Source organism: Mytilus edulis, chromosome 14 (genome assembly GCF_963676685.1).
Source record: "Mytilus edulis chromosome 14, xbMytEdul2.2, whole genome shotgun sequence".
Classification (NCBI taxonomy): Eukaryota; Metazoa; Mollusca; class Bivalvia; order Mytilida; family Mytilidae; genus Mytilus; species Mytilus edulis.
The window spans coordinates 69,977,738-70,001,441 of NC_092357.1; the positions used below are offsets into that span (position 1 = coordinate 69,977,738).

The 23,704-nt window shown below is 34.1% G+C and overlaps 1 protein-coding gene across 1 annotated transcript in view; it reads right to left on the reverse strand.

Moving 5' to 3' along the window:
• The window catches only part of LOC139503768 (chitin synthase chs-2-like), a 33,267-nt gene extending 14,038 nt beyond the window's left edge, over positions 1-19,229 (reverse strand). Inside the window, exons 1-6 of the mRNA XM_071293642.1 lie at positions 19,127-19,229; positions 7,714-8,027; positions 6,803-7,199; positions 4,630-5,597; positions 3,649-3,751; positions 2,758-2,939 (exon numbers count right to left, since the gene is read on the reverse strand). Of these exons, the coding sequence (XP_071149743.1) occupies positions 2,758-2,939; positions 3,649-3,751; positions 4,630-5,597; positions 6,803-7,199; positions 7,714-8,027; positions 19,127-19,153 (1,991 nt within the window). The 5' untranslated portion in view covers positions 19,154-19,229. The remainder of the gene's footprint in view (positions 1-2,757; positions 2,940-3,648; positions 3,752-4,629; positions 5,598-6,802; positions 7,200-7,713; positions 8,028-19,126) is intronic.
• Between the last annotated feature and the right edge of the window lie 4,475 nt (positions 19,230-23,704).

Below are 23,704 nucleotides of genomic sequence, written 5' to 3' on the forward strand. Positions count from 1 at the left end.
AGACCACGATTGAGAATTGTCCCTGAGCTAATGGGACTTGCCGCAACAGTAGACTGATACTTAAGATTGAGACCACGATTGAGAAATGTCCCTGAGCTAATGGGACTTGCCGCAACAGTAGACTGATACTTAAGATTGAGACCACGATTGAGAAATGTCCCTGAGCTAATGTGACTTGCCGCAACAGTAGACTGATACTTAAGATTGAGACCACGATTGAGAAATGTCCCTGAGCTAATGGGACTTGCCGCAACAGTAGACTGATACTTAAGATTGAGACCACGATTGAGAAATGTCCCTGAGCTAATGTGACTTGCCGCAACAGTAGACTGATACTTAAGATTGAGACCACGATTGAGAAATGTCCCTGAGCTAATGTGACTTGCCGCAACAGTAGACTGATACTTAAGATTGAGACCACGATTGAGAATTGTCCCTGAGCTAATGGGACTTGCCGCAACAGTAGACTGATACTTAAGATTGAGACCACGATTGAGGATTGTCCCTGAGCTAATGGGACTTGCCGCAACAGTAGACTGATACTTAAGATTGAGACCACGATTGAGGATTGTCCCTGAGCTAATGGGACTTGCCGCAACAGTAGACTGATACTTAAGATTGAGACCACGATTGAGGATTGTCCCTGAGCTAATGGGACTTGCCGCAACAGTAGACTGATACTTAAGATTGAGACCACGATTGAGGATTGTCCCTGAGCTAATGGGACTTGCCGCAACAGTAGACTGATACTTAAGATTGAGACCACGATTGAGGATTGTCCCTGAGCTAATGGGACTTGCTGCAACAGTAGACTGATACTTAAGATTGAGACCACGATTGAGAAATGTCCCTGAGCTAATGTGACTTGCCGCAACAGTAGACTGATACTTAAGATTGAGACCACGATTGAGAAATGTCCCTGAGCTAATGTGACTTGCCGCAACAGTAGACTGATACTTAAGATTGAGACCACGATTGAGAATTGTCCCTGAGCTAATGGGACTTGCCGCAACAGTAGACTGATACTTAAGATTGAGACCACGATTGAGGATTGTCCCTGAGCTAATGGGACTTGCTGCAACAGTAGACTGATACTTAAGATTGAGACCACGATTGAGGATTGTCCCTGAGCTAATGGGACTTGCCGCAACAGTAGACTGATACTTAAGATTGAGACCACGATTGAGGATTGTCCCTGAGCTAATGGGACTTGCCGCAACAGTAGACTGATACTTAAGATTGAGACCACGATTGAGGATTGTCCCTGAGCTAATGGGACTTGCTGCAACAGTAGACTGATACTTAAGATTGAGACCACGATTGAGGATTGTCCCTGAGCTAATGGGACTTGCCGCAACAGTAGACTGATACTTAAGATTTAGACCACGATTGAGAATTGTCCCTGAGCTAATGGGACTTGCTGCAACAGTAGACTGACGAATATTGAATAAATATAATCTGAATTCAGCTTAGATTGTTATTTACCAAGTTCGAACCTTATGATAAGGGTTACCTTTATCCATTATAAATTATTTCGACCATTATTATTTTTATTAATGTTGATTCATTATTCAACCATTTCCATTATTCAGAAGTACAAGTAACTTTTTCAGCTACCTTTAGCATAACACAGCTTTTTTCAAGTTTTTGACTTCGAAAAGACTGAAAGTGGTGTTTCATCGTACTAATGACGAAAAAACACTGCACCGATTTGACAAATCTCAAAGTAATAGAACGGCAATTTATACTGCTGGTTTTCGTGCGGTTCATGACTGTCCCATTTGAGCGGGATTCTTTGCTGGATGTCGGATAAGTCTTATATCGTTGATATTTTTCACCCTCAGTACTTTTTATTTAAACGACATGAATAGTCATTATATCACCAGGCTTAGAGTTGTAAGTATATACACTTAAAGACCACAAAGTATAGAATTATAAATATCGTTGTTCAATAAAAAAGAATGTGTGATTGAAAAAAAAAACGAGGCAATAAATCGCTACTTTGCTGAAATGTACACAACTGTATGCCTCTCTCGTAATTTTGATAATAAAATATCACAACTTCCGTATAATTAATCAATACTAGTATATACATTGAATAGGCAAAACAGACTATCCTACATGTATCACGACCGAACGAAAAAATATCGAAGGCTTGGAAAACTAAATTGCAACTGTATGCTCTTGACAGAGTTGAAGCCCACGAGCGTGTCTATAATGTAATAAACCTCGGGTGCTATACATAAACGCAGTGTATAATTGTTTTTAAGGCATATGAGGCTAATTTGTTACAAACTTACATTTTTTATTAGATTTTAACTTTTAATATTTCTTTTCACGTGCGTCTCAAATACATGTTGCCTGTAGAAATTGTTACTTGTAACATTTATCTTATTTGAACAAAATATTAAAAAAATATATTGATATCTTTATTTGTTTCATCAAAACAATCCAAATTTATTGTAAGTGTCATGACTAGCAATAAAAAGTATAACAATTGAGACCTCGTAATGGAATTCTCTGTCACGTGACTTTACTTCCTGGTACTGTCAATGACTGAGAATTACGTCACTGTTATTTTTAGAACAACTCATTTCATTGTTCTTTATGGGACACAACAGTAAAAGTATAATTTTTTCCTAAAACAAAACACTTATAGAAGTTAAAGGAACAACACAATTTCTATTTGGAAATCTTGTTTCTATTTTATGTAAAGAAACCCAAAGCTATAGTTATTATCAAAATATCAATACACACCTGAAGAGTGATTTCATTATCTGGGTCATTTCATTCTCAGTTTCATGCCACATAGTGGCACACATGTACAACATGGGCGTATCATCCTTCCTCAGAACTGACCAGTCTGCTGTGGGGTTAAAGTTGCCGTCTTCAGGGAGGTCAGGTATTGGAATGGTGTCTTCGTCTTTTGTTTTTGTATACTGTCAAAAATGAATAAACGACACTGACGTTTTTGCTTTGAAATAAGTGAAATACATGTTATTCTTTAAATACATGCATTTATAATGTAACAAAGTAAGACATGCTAAAAATATAAGAAATGGTAATCAATTGAGATTGAAATTAATTTCCTTTAAGACCGTAATACTTTATGTGTTTGAATTCGATCTTCGATTGAAGAAAATTATAAAGACTTAAAGGCATGTCTTCCTGCGGACTCTGTCTAAGTGATTCGTTTGTTAAAATCCTGTTCGTCGCGTCTAATAAGGGCTCGTTACTTTAACTGTTCAACATCTATCTCAAAACTTGATACGCAAGACTTGATACACATGTTATATTTGCCAATGGAGTTTAACACAAATACTTTCTTTCATTAATCATGTTAACCATCTTCCTACTAATTTCCTCAGAACAAATTCCTGTACTTCATGAGAATTTTACCGCGTCAATATTGTCTCCCCCGTGAACTTATTTATGTTTTAATCACGAAAACGGTACCAATGGTTTAAACTACACTTTTAACTTTGTTCAATCAAACTACAAAATGCAGTTCCCATAAGTAAAAAAGTAAAACTTCCAATCGTATTTTTAAACGTTGCGTATCCGATTGTTTGTGTTTATAATACAATGCATGTATATAAATGTTGTTGAACAAATTAATGGTTGCAAATCTCATTATACAAAACGCACCTTGAATTCTGATGCAGATAGAAATTCGTCATCGATTCGTCTCCTGTTTAGAAGGAGAGATTGGTCTAACAGCATCCCACAATACAATGGTTTGACGAACAACCTAGAAAGGAAAACAATGATGATGCTTTATGCAAGGCTTGTTGTGTTCATATTATTTGGGTTTTAACAGAAGATACATTAATTTACTTTCAAAATGTAAAAAATAGATATTTCATATGATACAATCGTTACACATGCACACATCCCGAACACTGAAAGTCATAGCTATTTTTTTTACCAGCGATGTTTCCGTGGCTTTTTCCTAATTTTAAAATTGACTGTTTAATTTTAAAATGTCTTGCAAAAACCAATTTGTTTTGTATTGTTTTTTTGTTTTTTTTTTTATTAAAACCGAAACACAACAAGCAAGCGGAATAATACAGTTTAAACAAAGTCAAAATTTGCAAATTACACCTCTGTATAGAATTGATAAAAAAAACACATTTAATTCCTTATGTACAATGTATTATACTTAATATGCCATGATTTATAATATGAGTTTGTCTCATTTTGTTTTAATACTCGTTAAATTCGTACTTGGTTTAGACTTCCAAAAAGTAAAATCACAAAAATACTGAACTCCGAGGAAAATCATTCCGGAAAGTCCATAATCACATGGCAAAATCAAATAACAAAACACATCAAAAACGAATGGACAAGAACTGTTATATTCCTGACTTGGTACAGGCATTTTCAAATGTAGAAAATGGTGGATTGAACCTGGTTTTATAGCTAGCTAAACCTCTCACTTGTATGACAGTAGGAACTGTAGGAACTAGGTACAGGCAACTGTCTATTAAGTCATGGTCCATGCTCAACTGACGAGGCTGGTGTACAAAGACAAACGCGAACATGTCGTGCCAAATTATAACGGTTATTATGATAGTACTTTAAGTTTGATGATTTTTATTTTTGTGCCAAATCTTTTATTTGACTTACTTATCAGTGGGTTGCAGTCTTTCCTTGCGAGGGGTCCACACATGACTCGTGACCAGAAGTAAGGACAGATAACTCAAAATCCCTCCTACCAGTACAAACCAGTAATCATCTATATGGTCCTGAATAATAGTGACGTCACCATCCCACATCGGAAATTTCAGTTCACAACCATAAACAGACATTGTAGCCGTAGATTGCAATCCAAGCACAAACGACAAAGCTATTGGTGGCGTTAAAACAAGAGGTAGTCCGAATGCTAATCTTTGACCAATAATCTTGCAGGCAGCTTTTGCAAATTTGTAACATAGTCCATTCATAACGACATGAACTATTGCAATAAGAAATGGAACCCAGTTGAAGTTTATACAAAAGTTCCTGAAGTCTGTGAGTTCAGTATTCAATATATCGTTGTGTATTTCCGGTCCTTGTTTACTTGCAGTCCTAATGAATATGAAGTCCGTACAATTTTCTCCACAACTCGGACTGACTAAGACTACAGGCATTACGCAAAGTGTTAAAACCATTTTCCAGCATATAGATATACATAAAACTTTGGTTTTTCCTCTGCAGAATTGCCTTTTTAATTGTCGCATTCCGCTCGACTCGCTCTCGCCTTTCGGTATGAAATTTTCCCACCAGTAGATTGACGTAAAGATGGCCGCCAATATTGTTACAACTAGCAATGTTTCGTTTGATTGGTCAACACGGTAAATGTAATAGCCCGTCAAACCCAAACCTCCCAAATGACACAATACACTCACTGCGTTTATTATACGGACTGTAGTCAAGCTGGCATTCGGAACTATCTCGTCTTTTATCGTTCTTTGTGGGAAACATATTTTTAGAATGCCTGGTACTGTTGCTACGTTTAGAGCAATCAGAATCCCTGTCAAGGGGTCAAAGTTCGGTAAAACGATGAAAACTAGCAAGAACAACCCAGCTGAGTGTAACGTTTCGACGCATAGCGACTGAAATGTAAAATGATCAAAATCACTAAAAACAAATTGTTTTTCAGAGCGTGTGAAAATTTGTGTCGGATGGTGTAAAAGAAGGCGTCATTTTGCTTAATATTTAGTTATCTTTTAGACTTCCTTTGTCAACTTTGCAAATGGTGTGATCAATCAATAAATGTTGTGCATTTTTTCCATCCCAATCGTTGAATGAATTTGTTTTTGAAGGAAATCGACATTGATTATCATCATTTTAACACAGACTGCAACGAGGCCCCAAAAATTGAACTGTGACGTAGACAGTAATTTTGCATAACCATTTGCTCGCAACAGAACCAGGATTGAGTCCAATATCGTAGCGGCTACATAAGTACACGTATGACTATTGAACGTGTAGCTAGCCTAGCTGCTACAATATTGGTTGAGTTCAATATCGTAGCAGCTATGTAGCGGCTACGTAGCTGCTATCAATATCTATGTAGCAACTAGTCTATAGCTACACGTTAAATATTCAAAATCTACGTAGCACTACCTAGCTTCTACGATATTGAACTCAACCGAGCTAGGCTAGCTACTTGTTCGGTAGACAAAAAGATACGTAGCACTACATAGCCGCTACGATATTGAACTCAACCCTGGATACTACATGTATGTACGTCTACGTCTAGTACATGTATACATACATCGCTTCCGCATTTTTCTGTACACCTGTATTAGAATTGTAGAAAGATTAGTTGCACGATAAAGACGGTTACATTTTTTGTTAATTTTCACCATGATAACTTATTACCAAGAAAATCAATCTAGTTGTGTTAACCTTTCTAAATATTCAACTTCCAATGGTAATCTTAAACGGGGTTTATTGTGTACTTGTATTTAATTATCATGCTATGTATGCATTTATGTATATTGTTCATTCGATCTGACGTCCTTTTAGCCTATGGAAGCACATGTGCAAATATACGACCTGTTCTTATTTCAGAACATTTTTTTATTAGATTGTTTGTTTGTTTTTTATTTGATTTTTTGATATATTTTTTTTTTTTTTTTTGGGGGGGGGGTTCCCGGTTTCAAAATCCCCGGATCGCATAAGGTATCAATTCCGAAATCTTGAGCTTAAAAACAACCGATCCAGACGTCCCGAAAGAGTTCTTGCCTCCTTTGTTTTAGTGGATGAAATGACTATATTCTACATATTCGGCGAAACCATCAATTATACTTACAATTATCAAAGGAACTACTCTCAGTGGACTGGTTCTTTTGAAACATAGTTTTCGTAAGCAGGAAAACAGTGAAAAGAAGTAAGGCGCTACCATGGCAATTAGTAACGCCCATATCCACGTGACTTCTGTTGATTTAGCAGGGTAGTTCAATGTTTGGAAAAACGTTCTTAAATTTGTTCCATTATGGTTACTGGATGCCATGGGAACATTTATGTTTGATATCATGTAAGTAAGAGTAATTTTTGACACAACAGCAGTCGTAAGCACTATTAGTCCAAACAGTGATATCATTATTACTCGCGCAATTTTGAAAACGAGGTTCCAACAAGATAAGTCTGATGACGACACATTGTCTTCTGATGTAACACGAAAAACGTCCCAACGCTCTACTTTTTCTCTGCAAAGTGATATAAGATTTATGATTAGCATATTTAATATAAATACATTGGTATTTGTACAATATTTATACATCTATAGGGTTAAAAATGGCATAACTGCTTGTAAATAATTCAAGAATAACATTACAACTAATATAGCAGGTGAAAACAAACACAAAACTACATTTTCTATACATTTTTATGTCCCACTTATGGGCATCATGTTTTTTCGGTCTGTGCTTCCCGTTTCAGATAAAAGATTTTGGTTACAGTTTTTGATCAGGGTACTAGTTTTTGATGAAGTTGAAGTCAAATCAACTTCAATCGAGAGTTGTCTTATTGGCCCTCATACCACATCTCCCTATATCTATTGAAACTTAGTTCATTTGTTCCCTATGATATGATATATCTAATTGTTATGCCATGTTAGACTTTTGACCCAAATTTCACGGTCCACTGGACATAGAATATGATAGTGTGAGTGGGCATCCGTGTTCTACGTCATCATTCTTGTTTTATACATTTTTGACTTACGACTTCTGTTCATATGGGTCATCACTTTCGTGAACAGCATTACCATTCATCGGCTTCGTCGTATTCTTTCCTTCCTCTGAAGATTTGACCACAGGATCGTCACGCTCAGATTCTGTGTCACTATTATCCTTCCGAGAAGTCCCGAAATATAAATCATCATCCGGGACATCATACGGCGGTTCGAAAGCCTCGTTGTCGTAACCAAACTGGTCGACTTTAGTTCTTCCGGGAGAAGCTTCCATGCTTATGATATCTATTTCTTCCTCATTTTTAGGTAAGGTTATATCCGAAAAGAAATTGACACTTCTCTCTTTCTGCAATGCAAAAGATTATATTACTAAGGAATTTTATATATGTTCATTACACCACCTGAATTATACAATTACACTGTTAGAATGCGTATAGAAAAAAATATGTTATTCAAATTGAGCATATAACGCCGGGTGCCACATGTGCAGAAGGTTATATCCGAAAAGAAATTGAAACTCCTCTCTTTCTACAATGCAAAAGATTATTTTACTACCAAATTAGCAACGTAACACTTTATATCTGTGTTTTGATATTACAGTATTATTTTAAGATACATATAGCTGTGTTCCTGATATGAGCATCACGATGTGTTTCACGTACATGTGCAAGAGGTTCCAAGAGTTCCAAATGGTGAAGTTGAAATCATCCCTTCGTAAATTTTACGGACGCCATCACGAGTTGGTTGACCGTTATGGAATAACCGTTTCACAAATGATATCAGATATGTTTTTTACGTCGTAACTACAATTCCCTTCCCTTTCATGAATGTGACCTACCGAATTAGACTATTTACCGGATTTGTTATCATATAAGCAACACGACGGCTGCCACATGTGGAGCAGGATCTGCTTACCCTTCCGGAGCACCTGAGATCACTCCTAGTTTTCTGGTAGGGTAATTCGTGTTGTTTATTCTTTAGTTTTCTATGTTGTGTCATGTGTGCTGTTGTTTGTTTGACTTTTTCATTTTTAGCCATGGCGTTGTCAGTTTGTTTTAGATTTATGAGTTTGACTGTCCCTTTGGTATCTTTCGTCCCTCTTTTTTCTGCCTATCTTTCCGGAGCATCTGAGATCATCCCCGGTTTTGTTTTGTGAAATTAGTGTTGTTCATTCTTCAGTTTTAGATTTTTGTCATGGCATTTTTTATGTTGTTTTCGACTTGTAAGTTTGAATGTTCCTTTGGTATCTTTCACCTCTCTTTTAGGGAGCTACCATTTGATTTTTATGGGGGGGGGGGGGGGGGGGCGGGGGGGGGGGGCTAGGAGGGAAAATGTTGTCCTACATTTTTTTTTAGCTGTAATCTCTGTCCTGCCTTTTTATTTTTCACTCTGTTTGGTCCTGCCTTTTTTTTTTTTAGTTTATCCGGACTTTTTTATACCTAAATTGTCGTCCTGACTTTTTTTTTTGCAAGTGTCTCATCCTGCCTTTTTTTTTTACTCAGAACTCCTGTCCTGCTTATTTTTTTCAAATTTCATCCTAGCCCCCCCCCTAAATCAGGAACCTGTTGTTCAGTGGTGGTCGTTTGATGATGTGGTTCATATGTGATTCTCATTTCTCGTTTTTATATATAGCTAAGACCATTAGTTTTCCGGTTTTATATAGGGATTTTTTTTAGCCCTTTATAGCTGAATTTTAAGAATACTTGACCGAAAAAAAAAATCCTGTTAAAGCACAATTCCATTATGTGTACAATCACAAACAAACTATGACATATTAAAGTTCAAGCTTAAAAACTATAGGAGGAGACAGCTGCACATATCTACTTACGGACGGATGGACGGACGGGGCTAAATTAATATGCGGGGCATAACAGTACAAGCAATATGATTTTGTGTGTGTAAAGATCAAGATAAAGAAATACAGACACTTCCAATGATAATGTGACAGTTTAACTCATGTGAAGCTTGTTCAATCAGGAAAATGGTCCATTTAACGAAATATAACAAATATTCCATGAAATTAATAAACAATTCAAAATTGAGATCAATATGATCCCGAAAATTCAACAACTGCACAACACATTATTTCTTCTTAATTATAAAGTTTGGGAAATGTCAACTACAAAAATGTACATTGTAATCATGATTAATAAAGACGTCAGCTTTTTATATATTTTTCATTGTTTATAAATTGTTTTTCTGATTTGAACTGCAATTTTATTTGATGAAATATGGGCAATTGTTCGTATATCGAAGAAACTATGACCACAAATATGCAGTATTCATACAGGATTGAATATCGTTAAAAAAATTAAAAAAATATCACGTCGTTTTTTTTTTCTTTGTTCAACTACATATATTTTCACAGGGGAAATTTTATTAACATGCGTGAATCTAGGATTTGAGTTACATGTATTAAGAAGCGCAACCTTCAAAATATCGATTATTAATAAAAGTGCTTTCTTGGGCAAACAATTAAAATCTTTCGTATTTTTTGTCTGAAGCCTTTGTCAATAATAAACCCTCAAAAATAGGGTTGGTTTGGGTATCATTATTAACTATATTGTCAACTCGACTTCTCTCATACAACATTTAAATTTAAAGCAAAAGAGGGGCGTCCGTTTGGCTATGCGAAGGTATGAATGTACAATTACGCAAAAATGTCCTGTCGGAATCTAAATCGGGACGCTAAATTCGATGCCTCGATTTGGACAATTTTTTTTACCATTCAAACACTTTGAATAATGATTGGAATAAACAACCCGATAAAACGAGATCGTTTTGAATAAAAAAAAACATTTAGTAAAACGAAATAATAACGAAAGAAATTAATTCGTCGTTTCATAGTCTAAAAGTGTCCATGGAAGCCGCATGTATTTCAATTTATAGAAACATTTTCAAAGGAGAACATAGTTTTTATATCATTTCGAGCGGGCTAATTGGTGTTTTGAAAACGAATGAAATTGAGAAAAAAAAACAATACTATTTTTATATATGTTGTTAGAATCGATCCTTATTCGGTTTAAGTACAAATGTTTCACACATTTTCCGAAATATGGAGATGAAATTTCGGAAAAAAAGATTTGAAAAACAACAAAATACAAAATATAGTCATGCATAAAACAGAGAAAAAATAGTCATGAATAAAACAGAGAAAAGATAGTCATGAATAAAACAGAGAAAAAAAGGATATCAACACTTCGATAATAGATATTGAGAACACAACTAAAGTAGTAGTCCGTAAAACAAAAATGAACCAAACTGGTCCGAGACCACCATTGTCGTCCCTTGAACAAATATAGTCCATAGTGTTGACAGTGGGTTACTTGCCATTAATTTTTATACCCCTTCCAAATTTATTTCTTCATGTTTTATGCCTCAAATTGCAAGTAGGGGGGTGAAATTACACTGTAAAAAAGTTTGGGTCCAGAATTTTAAAGGAAAGTAGTGATTTGGTCCAGGTAAAAAAGGTTGAAAAATAGCACTTCGGAAGCTGTTAAAAGATTTCAAGACGCCTTAAAGATAAAATTGTCCATATTTTGAGTTGAGGCGATGAAGTTTTCTATAATTTTGATATATTTGTCCCAAAAGTAGTACAACACACTGTAAAAGTTTCTTTGAGAAAGCGCAGGTGGGATTTTTTTTATTTTCATTTATGTTCTAAAAGAAATGCACTACGAAATAATTGTGGTCTCGGACCAACTACATTTTAATATAAATATAGACAGCATAAAATCTCATGTTATACTAGAAGATTGCCAGTTCTTACCTTTTTAAGCGGATGTGTTAGTTTTGTTTGGCAGATTTGCTTACCTTGGTTCCTTTTCGCTTTTTGAGTTTGTATTCCGATTTCTTTGACATTTTCTCGCCAGGGGTTCCCTTACCTATAACCTCTGAGACCTGTTAATGCAAACCTTAACCCACGGTGTCAGTTTTACGATCATGATATATATGTTGGATATTTACTTAATAAAAGTACCTATAGTTTATGCTATATTGAAACGTAAGGGTACTCACATATAAGTAAATATTAATAAATTCTAATTTATGTCGTCATGTTGTAAACGAAATTTGTTGACGTTAAAATGGAGTCTGTATGAACTCCCCCGCTTTTTCATGTATATTGCCTTATACGCAATAGTTCAAAATAACTCAGTTTTGCAGAAATATTGTAAAATACAGAACTAAAATTACGGGCATTGATTTTTTTCGGCTTATTAATATATTGTAAAAGAAATTGGAATATCTATTTTTTGTTTGAAATTGAGTGTGTTCGAGCTCCCCCGCTTTTTACATTGATACGCAATGGTAAAAAAAACTTGAGGTTTACAGAAATATTGTAAAATACAGATGAAGTTAAATTACGGGCATTGATATTTTGTTCTACTTATGTTGTAAAAAAAAATAGAATATTTCTTTGTTGTTTGAAATTGAGTCTGTTTAACTCCCCCGCTTTTTAAATTGCTTTATACACCATGGTTAAATATAATAACTCAAGGTTTACAATAATATGAGGGGGGGGGGGGGGGCAATACCTTTTTGTGTTAACCTGTTATGGCCCTTTTCAAGGTGTTGTTAACTGTTATCTGAGATCAATTAAAGCTGTAAACTGTTTTCAACCCACTTTGTTAACTGTAATTTATCAGCATTTTTGCATTTTTTGTTAACTGTTTTTGCCTAAATCGAGGTGTTGTTAACATGTTAACGGACCCCCTATTGCCCCCCTCTAATATTGCAAAAAGACATTGATATTTTTGTCGGCTTATAAAAACTTTTTAATTTTCTTTTATTCTGAACACATAAGAAAAACATATACAAAACTGTATGTATCGCTCTTTATCGTGTTCATTCCGGTTTGTCGTTAATACGCTTCACCAAACGCACATTAGTAACGAACGATGGCGAAAATATCAATAAATGAAATACATTTTTTGTAGATAGATTTACATAATGGTTAAAATACCATTGTCAGGGTACTTTCTGCTTAAGAATCAAAGGACATTGTATACTGGATATCTGCGAGGACGAGTTCCGGAATTTGCAGGTAAAACGTAGTGAAATTCGTGTGTTTTCTTATTTTTTGTGTTTTAATGCCATTTTTAAGCACTGCTTTTAGGCTAATTCGTGGCGGCCAGTCTTATTCCATGGACGAAGCCGGAGTGCCTGGAGAAAACCACCGACCTTCGATAGGACAACTGACTGTCCTAGTCAATGAAGATTGGAGTCGAGTGTACCTGCACGAGCGGGGTTCGAAATCAAAACCTCAGTGTCGACTGGCTAGTGATTATTGTAGTAACTACGTAGACCACTCGGCCAACGAGGCCCCACGAAATCACAACCTCAGTGTCGACTGGCTAGTGATTATAGTAGTAACTACGTAGAACACTCGGCCAACGAGGCCCCACGAAATCACAACCTCAGTGTCGACTGGCTAGTGATTATAGTAGTAACTACGTAGACCACTCGGCCACCGAGGCCCCATTTTCATTTTAATTTTCAAATTCATTTAGGCATACGGTTATAGACACTTCGTTTTTGTAGTTTGAAAACTTGAGAATTAGCAACCTTAATTTGTATATATAAACGTATAAAAAAGTTGACAAGATAAACAAGTAATAATATCAACGGTTTATGTATAATATACCAATAACACTTAAATTTGAGCAGACAAACGAAAAACGATAAAAATGCGATCTAATAGGATGAACCGGCCATAAAATCAAATAATCAATGATACATGTAAAATGAAACATGTAGATAAACAAAATTTCTGTGTATTAAAAAGAAAACAACATCTTATCTCCCAACTTAATAATTTTATTGTTGCAAATTCTGTATAATCAGTGATTATAGCGATTATAGTATGTGAGATTAGGGAAAAGAATTTTATGACTTTCAAGTAGGCTCAACAATTCAAGTGGCCCTTGTCTTAAACATTGTACACCTAGACAGAAAAACTTTGGTGTACTTAACTTTTTAAGGTATGATATACGTATTATAAAATGTGTTTTTATGTTGTGTCATTCATTTTAGTTGAAAAAGTGTGGTTAGGTGAATCAGCAACCCAGCAACAAAGGTAACCACATAGACACTTTCCTTGTGCTTTTAACTATAACTATGTTTATGACCGTGAATATATCATGCAGTGGTTGACCCTGTGTTAACTTCTCACTGTTTTCAACTCTAAGACTTCCTGAATATTTGAAGACTCTTACGTAATATACATGTACCTAATCAGGAAGAGAAACTACTCAATCTACATAACCTCTCTCTTACCTTTTCCTATGTCATGCATCACGACTTATCAGGAAGAGGGACTATTTAAAATACATAACCCCTCTGAGTTTTACCTCTGATATGCAGTAGGACTTATCAGAAAGAGTAACTATTCAAACTACAGTTCCCCTTTCCCCCATGTTATGCAGTACGACTAATCAGGAAGAGCGACTATTCATAATACATAACCTCTCTGGCTTTTTCCAATGTTTTGCAGTACTACTTATCAGGAAGAGTAACTACTCAAAATATAAAACCTCTCTGACTTCTTCCTATGTTATGCAATACAAATTTTAGGAAGAGGGGTCGACAACTCAAAATACATAACCCCTCTGACTTTTTCCCATGTAATGCAATATACCAAGTCAGGAAAGAAGATTATACTTAGAATACATAACCTCATTCTCTGATTTTTTACCTATGTTCTGCTATACAACTAATCTTGAGGAGGGACAACTCAAGATACATAACCCCTCTGACTTTTTCCCATGTTATGCAATATACCAAGTCAGGAAAGAAGATAATACTTAGAATACATAACCTTATTCTCTGATTTTTTCCCTAATATGTTCTGCTATAATACTAATCTTGAGGAGGGTCAACTCAAGATACATAACCCCTCTGTCTTTTTGCTACGTTATGCATAACATTAAATCTGGAGGTAGGACTATTCAAAATATGAAATATGTGTTTATTAACGTGTATTTAGGCCTTGACAGGTGAAAATATTTTCGTTGCAAATTATTAAAAATTTTAGTAAGCATTAAATGTTTAAATTCTGTTTGATTGCAGGGGTCTGTCTCCCGTTTTTTTTTCAATATAAATATACCCTATATTTTCAGTTTAAAATAAAAACTTAGATATTTCTGTCTCTCACTATTATAATATCCCCAAATTTGGGGGTGGACATCCAAACCTACATTAATCAGATTGAAATGTAAATAAGTATTTATTTATGATGCATTATTTCATATAGATTAAGTCATAAATAAAGATAACGACTTTTTATATTTGCAGACATCAATCCCTGGTATCGGTACATGTTGTACATTTTGTAGGTAGATCAATGGACTTATTCGCTAAAATATTGACAGTAACTATGATTAACATGGATTTCCATGACGCAGACCTTTCACTGATGTCCTCCACGTAATGCATGCGTGTGCATAGAGATTCTAACCTTAAATATTACAACAGTTTAACCGATCAACTTCATTTAGCGAGATAAAATAAATAAAATGTTTAAACTAAAACTCTATATATTTTTTTTATTTTACAATTTTATGATCTCATATTTAGTGACTTTCTATATGATCTTTGTACTATCGGATATTTTATATACTCAGAATTGCATGTAACATTGTAATACGTTATTGCACTGTAACAGTTGTAATATTTCTTTAATACATACTGTTTAAACAAAACAAGATCAAACATTTTATTTGAAATAAACTAATTTTGAAACTAGAAGCAAGCCGACCAAAGAGTACAAAACAGCCGAAGGCCTCTAATGGGTCCCAAATACAGCCATACCTTGAAACTAACAGAGGTTAAAAGACTTGTATATATATACATGTATCAGTTGTGCCACCAATATACATTTCATTTGCACCAAAAGAAATAGGTAAATTATCTGAGATAGCAGACTAATAAGTTTGAAGGTTTCTCATAGTTGAAGGCCTATTTGAAACAAGTGTAGTAGACTATAAACGGTATGCTGGGTGTATCATTTGCAATCAAAACGCACCATATTCCGTTTATAGTTATTACTTTGTATGAACTTTATGATTTTTGCTTAGCATTTTTTGTGTAAATAAATCAACGAGTCGTCTCCATTCTTCAAAACATATAAATATATAATTTAATTTTGGATGTAACGCGTCTTCTGATTGGCTGACGTTATTTTGTTATGAGCCCATAGACATAATTTAGTCATGTGACCGTGACGTCATCAACGTTTTTTCATGGTTTTCTACGGTTTAAAATGGAATTTAGAATTAAATTATAAGTAATGACTGTAATATTTTTTCTGTCTATTCGAAATAACATAAAACATGTGGTGCACACTGTTGAATAACCCGCTACGCGCGTGTGCACCAAATTTTTTTATGTTATTTTTTCATAGACAGAAAAAATATTACAGTCATTCCTTTATTAAATGGATAAATGAATAGTAATTAAGACATAACGAGCTTATTTTATCTGTTGTCTCGGGTTGAATTTTGTCTCTTGTCATCTTAAAGATGACTTGTTATCACTTAGGATTCATTTTTTTTCTACAAACCTTATGTAGTGGAAAGTACAATCACAAAAATACTGAACTCAGAGGAAAATTTAAAACGGAAAGTACACCTAACATTGAAATAATCGTAATTTATGTTACTTAAAAATTTACGCAAAATAATTGATATTAATTCAAAAATAGGCCTACGTCTGTATAACCATAACCGAAACACCACTTTTAGTATTAGAAACCAAGACCAGATCTAATAATAATTTAACTACAAGCATGCAAAAGTTAGTGTGAATTTCTTTAAAAATATGAAAATAAATACTGAACAAGAGGCTCCCAAGAGCCTGAATCGCTCACCTTAATTTTTTTAGTTAAATCTCTCATCAATGATTATTTTGGCTTTTCAATTTATTTAAATGTTCTTTGAATCGTCCTATTTTCTTCAAAAGCAAAAAAAAAATCATTTTCTCCTATGTTCTATTTTAGCCATAGGAGCTATGTTTCTTGACATACAAGGAAATAAAATATAAAATTTATACTAGATACTCTGAAACTCATTTAGCCTAAGTTTGGCTGAAATTGATACAGCAGTTTCAAAGGAGAAGATTTTTTAAAGTAAGTCAACATGATGAACAAATTGTGAAAAAAGTCTTTAAAGGGCAATAACTCCTTAAGGGGTCAATTGACAATTTTTGACTTATTTGTAGATCTTACTTTGTTTAACATTTTTGCTATTAACAGTTTATCTGTATCTATAATAATATTCAAGATAATAACCAAAAACTGCAAAATTTCTTTAAAATCATCAATTCAGGGGCATTATACCTAAAAAACCAGTTACCCAATTCGGCTGAAAATTTCAGGACAGGTAGACCTTGACCTAATAAATACTTTAACTTCTTGTCTTATTTGCTCTAAATGCTGGAGTTTTTGAGATATAAGCCAAAAACTGCATTTTACCCTGTGTTCTATTTTTAGCCATGACGGCCATGTTTTTTTGACGAAATAGAAAATAAAACACAAACTTTTTTTTATACACCCTACTGATCATTCAGTTGAAGTTTGGTTGAATTTGGTTGAGTAGTTTTAGAGGAGAAGATTTTTTAAAGTTAGCAAATATGATGAACATATTCTGAAAAATTGTCATTAAAGGACGATAACCCCTTAAGGGGTCAATTGACAATTTTGAGCATTTAACTTATTTGTAGATCTTACTTTGCTGATCATTTTTGCTGTTTACAGTTTATCTTTAATTATAATAATATTCAAGATAATGACCAAAAACTGAAAAATTTCCCTAAAATTACCAATTAAGTGGCAGCAACCCAACAATGGGTTGTTTGATTCATCTGAAAATTTCAGGGCTGATAGATCTTGACCTAATGAACATTTTTACCCCATTTCAGATTTGCTCTAAATGCTTTTGTTTTTGAGATATAAGCCAAAAACTGCATTTTACCCCATGTTCTATTTTTAGCCATGGCGGCCATGTTTTTTTTCACAAAATGGAAAATAAAACACAATCTTTATTCTAGATACCCTAAGGATCATTCAGCTAAAGTTAGGTTGTAATTGGTTCAGTAGTTTCAGAGGATAAGATCTTTGGAATAGTTTACGACGACGACGACGACGGCGGACGGACGACGACGACGGACGGACGACGACGGACGCCAAGTGATGGCAAAAGCTCACATTTCCTTTTAGGAAAGGTGAGCTAAAAATGTATTCCACAATAACAAAAAAGTTGTCATTCACTGAATATACCAGCTCTAAACTACTCTAAATGTACATGCACAAGTGGGAAATGAAATTGATTAAGAAGGATTATATAATAAGATATACTGGACTGGTCCTGGAACCGATTGATTTTATTATACCGGTATATATACAATGTCAGTGACAGTCAATATTTCTTGCATTTCAGATTCTGCCTTTTGTATATATTGTACATTTGTTTTCGACCTGAAAATGTATGAAATTCTGCCACTGAACGCAAAACAATCAATAAATCTACTTGCTGAAAGAATTATGTCATAAGAAAATCGAGCACATATTTATAAAAACTTACTAAAACAAATATTATTGACGGCTGGAATTTCTTCAAAATGATTAAAATTTGGTTAAAATAAATTCAATAAAATAAATGTTGTATGATTGCCAATGAGACAACGATCTGCACGATTTTAAATGACGAAGATACACATGTACATGTATATCAAAAGCAATTATAAGTAATCGTACAGCTTCAACAACAAGAAAAACCAATACATTCAAAATTTATGCTGCTATAAAATGGCCTGAACAGAAAAACAGTGAAATAATTCTCAAGAAAAACTAACGGCCATTATAAAAATTACATAATTCATGAAAAAAAAAATAATGACGGACATAAATCGACGACCAATTCTTTTCAGCAAAGAACATTCAGAGGCGGATTAAGAGGGGGTTTCAGGGGTCCGGCCCCGTTTTTCTAGGAAATAAACGGTAGATTATATCGGAAATCACTGAAGCATGACTGGAGTGGCCCCCGACCTATGAAAACTTTGGATTCTGAACATTAACTAATTAAACATAATTTAAGTAGCAGTCTTTATTCTTAACATATAGTCGATTTATCAGACAAAAATGGTACATGCTAACTGTTTTTAAGATTGCTTTTATAGATGATGCATATGTTTTCCCATAGAACCATGTACATAATTATTTAAAAACGAAAGCAGAACTTTAAAAAAAAAGACTTAAATTACTTCAAATCCCTGCCTTTATTTTTTTTTATTTAAGAACATTTTTTTTTTTTTTTTTTAGTCTTACTTAAATTTGTTTCAAATTACTTGAATTACTATCCATGTATCCTTGTACAATGTAAGCTAAAACAAAGATTTCACAAATTTTAATCCATATTTTGAAAATGATATATTTGTGCCTACAGTACTTACCCCGATGTAGATATTAGGAAATGCCATATTCAATATTATTTACATGTTAAATATTGTCCAAGGCTTACATGTATCGCAAAGGGGAATTTCTATTGAACCGTCTTAATATTTTTTTTTATAATTTATTGCTTCTTTAGCTGATAAGACAACCGTAGTGAAATATGTGAAAATGGGGTCTATAGGAGTACCCTTCTGATTTGTCTGTCATCAATGAATAATGAATAAACTGGGTTCACCAAGTTTTATTTGGTTAACGATTAATTGTAATATTCTAATTAGTGTTTTGGTTCTCATTTTCTTTGGCTTGATTATTATTATCGGCGCGGGACGTTTGCGCTTTTTCATAGGACATTTGCGCTTTTTATTTTGGACACAGGCGCTCTAAATCATAGGACATTTGCGCTTTTTAAAAATAGACATTTGCGCTTTTGCAATATTTGGTTTTTATGACTATCCTCCTCTTTTATCTGGTCTAAGAACCGTCAGGTTAGACCTTGAAGAGTTAAAACCATATTGTTCTTTATGATTAAAAATTGAAAATAGTTTCATAGTACATTTCATAGCACATTGATATATGTTTTAAAGTCTATATACGCCTACAAGTAAACATTACAAAGACATAAAACACGTAAAGTCATCACAGGTTAGTTTAGCTTGATAACTGAAACTATTATTTATGATTACATTTAATATATATATATATATATATATATTTAAATCATATACCAGGAAATTGGAAACTACTTATTAATTAATTTATATGTTAAAAAAACAAATTTGTAGAGAGATTAAAAAGAAAAAGAGTGTCGCTTATTTTTAAATTCTATATGTTTAATATTAAATTAAAAATATCTCGGGACAGATTCTTCTTTTTATTTGTATCTGATTTTACATATAGTTAATTAAATGGGTTCATTGTCGAAAAAAAAAAAACCACACACTTTCCGGAAATATTGGCCACTGAAAGTTAAACAAACAGTAACCAATTGTCAATCCTTTGAACTATATTCTAAAAAAAAAAAAATTACTGGCGCCAATATTTGGTTTCGAATGATACATGTGCGCTCGGAATGCCACATATGTTGTACGTGACACACATCTGCAAACTCCAAAACAGCGGTAACGTCCTCTTTGCTACCAAATTCCCCTGCAGTTCCAGCTCCGATCCGCATTACTACTTAAAACTAATTGATGGAGTAAAGAAAAAAGTTTCGGAACGGAAAAGATCACTGAAAGCTATGTTACCACTGTTACGGAGTTCGACTAATTTGTCCATCTACACCAAAATAAAGACCCTCAAATCCAATTTTCTAATGACTTGATAGAAAACTGTGATATCGTTAGTAATGTAGTAACAGTTAATAGCTACTACGATACGAATTATTGTGAATTCTTTTTAAATTGTTTACTTAGGCTATAATTTATGATTTTGAAATTGAAACGGTATTGTATTATATATCATCTTGGATCATTATTAGACTAGACAAAATGAAGCTTTAAAGATATAAGGTTTAATATGGTTTTATCGTGTCAATAATTTTAAATAAGAAGGTACATGTATGGTGTGGAAAAGTGTATTTTAGATTTTGTCATACTGGGGACCTTTTGTGCGGTATGGTATTTGGTCATTGTTAGGGACTATGAGCAGTGGTGCAGTATTGGACTAAAAATTCTAATGCAATTATTTTGTAACAATTGTTCTGATTGGATAACAGCAAGCGTAAAATTCTCTATCTCCTTGTCTGTAACTAAGGAAGCCGACATTTTGAATTTCGGAATGTATTGACATGTTATTTCCACAATAATAAACAAAAAACTCACTTGTTGCGCCTAAAAATCTTCTTTTTATCAAATTTTATTACATTCTGAAGCGGCACAGAAGCCAGAAAACGGCCGGTGTTTATGTTTGACGCCGGAAGCATACCTATGACGTCACCTAGTGTAGGGACCAAAGAACATAACATCTTTTCGCGGAATTTTCTTTAATGACCATTTTACACTGAAATAATGATTGAAATTTAATTATAAACTTGTTTTGCATTAGAATTAAGAGATAACTGTATTGTATTTGAAGCTTTAAGGACGTCCATCGGTAGTTTTACTGTCGCAAATTTAGTTTACCTGGCTCCGCGTCGCCAGGTAAACTAAATTTGCGACAGTAAAACTACCGATGGACGTCCTTAAAGCTTCAAATACAATACAGTTATCTCTTAAGTGTAGCAGGGTGGGGGGACTTCTGAAATTTTAAAAGTGTAGAAAGGGGATCCTCCCTCCCCGCTAAGACGCAAGTAGTGACCTATGTTTTTTTTTTGCATCTGCGTCACATTTCTTGTGAAAAATTGTTTCAATGACAATTATGATTCATCTCCTTACTTTATAATGAACAATGTTATATCCAAAAATCTTCTCTGAAAGAAACATTTTTTGTCGTACTTTGGATTCATTAATTTTCGTCAGTTACACATTTTCGTGGATATTGTAGTTACAGGTTTTCCACGAATTCAAAGTTATCATCGAAACTCAGATTTTTCCGTTGGTTTGTATGCAGACTTTGGTAAAAGCATGAAACTAAATATCTTCAAAATTGTAAGTTTTCCGCAATTCAGTGGGGGTCAGTGAAAAAACTATGTGAATTAAGTTTTTTATCCTTTATTGACCTTTTGATGTCATCCCTAAGAACTACTCTTAGAATTGCAATTTGCGCCTGTCCCAAGTCAGAATTAAGCCTCTGGCCTTTGTTAGCCTTGTATTATTTTTAATTTTAGTTTCTTGTGTATAATTTCGATTCAGTGTAGTATTGCGTTCATTATCACTGAACTAGTATATATATTTGTTTAGGGGCCAGCTGAAGGACGCCTCCATGTGCGGGAATTTCTCGCTACAATGAAGAACCTATTGTTGACCTTCGGCTGTTGACTGCTCTATGGTCGGGTTGTTGTCTCTTTGACACATTCCCCATTTCTATTCTCAATTTTACCCATGTTTTGTGGTGTAGAATGCGTTCAATGACTGAACCATTGAACATGAGCTTCTTATAGTAATAAATGTTTACATTCAGTTAACTCATACCTATATATACACCAAATCTCTCAAATGTAGGCACATTTAATACATTTGAGGTTGGCATATTTATTAGTATTATGGAATAAAATTGAGAAAGGAAATGGGAAATATGTCAAAGCGACAACAACCTGACCATAGAGCAGACAACAGCCGAAGGCCACCAATGGGTCTTCAATGTAGAGAGAATTCCCGCACCCGTAGGTGTCCTTCAGTTGGCCCCTAAAAATATGTATACTAGTACAGTGAAGCACGCACGATTTCATTTTTTCACAATAACTTAATTGTTTTGGTTCAATAAATCAAAAAGAAAACAAGCAAGAGCCACCCATGTAATCATTCTTTAGTGTGGGGCTACTTCAGAAATTATTGCGATGTTTTATTGTTGCGAAAAATGCGATAGAATGGAAATAGGGAATATTACAAAGAGACTAAAACACGACCAAAGTACAGACAACAGCCGAAGGCGCCCAATGGGTCTTCAATGCACTACATTTTTGTTATTTAATATTAATTTTACTTATAAAATAAATAATTTTATGTTGCATAGTACGAGATCAGGAGGGAAATGTATAGTCGTACCAAACACTTATCAAAGGTGGTATATATTGAAAATAGTGAGCAGAGAAATATCACTAATAGTAGTGATATTTCTCTGCTCACTATTTTCAATATATACCACCTTTGATAAGTGTTTGGTACGACTATACATTTCCCTCCTGATCTCGTACTATGCAACATAAAATTATTTATTTTATAAAAAAACCTTGATGTACTACATGTATACCTTACAACATTAATTTCAAGTGTACGCTATATTATTTGGCGGCAGTTTGTCCAATGTTATAGTTGACTTTTTGACATTATTTTACTTTTGTGAGGCCCCTCATGGGGGGGGGGGGGGTCCTAGTAATCACATAATCACCATTTTTTTGCCAATATAATCACATAATCATTAAATATTTGCTTATCTTTAGTAATCAAATAATCATAAACTAAAAATACAGTCCTAGGTAATCAAATAATCATGAAATATTTGGCTTAATAATCAAATAATCATTAACAAAACGGCCAAGTAATCACATAATCAAAAACCCCATGAGGGCCCTCTTTTGTATTTGCATTGTGTCATAGATTAAATTTATTCATACAGTGTATGCTCTCTTTGTAAATATGTATTAGATAAAATACAAAGGTAACAAAGAAACAGGCCGGTAACAACCGTTGCCGGATAGTTTTTCTGCACGAGTAGTCAGGTCAAGGTCCGAGGCGATAGCCGAGGACCTTGACCTGACTACAAGTGCAGAAAAACTATTCGGCTGGTTGTAACCGGCCTGTTTCTTTTGTTACTTTTGTTTTTTATCTGACTTGTACGACGTTTCAAGAAAGTAATAATACTTTTAGCAAGACTAAACATTTGAGAAACGTAGACAGCCATAAAGCAGTAAATGTAAGTTATAGCATAAACACATTTGTTTTTCATTTCCCTTCAACCGAGATTTTTTTTCATTAAAAAAA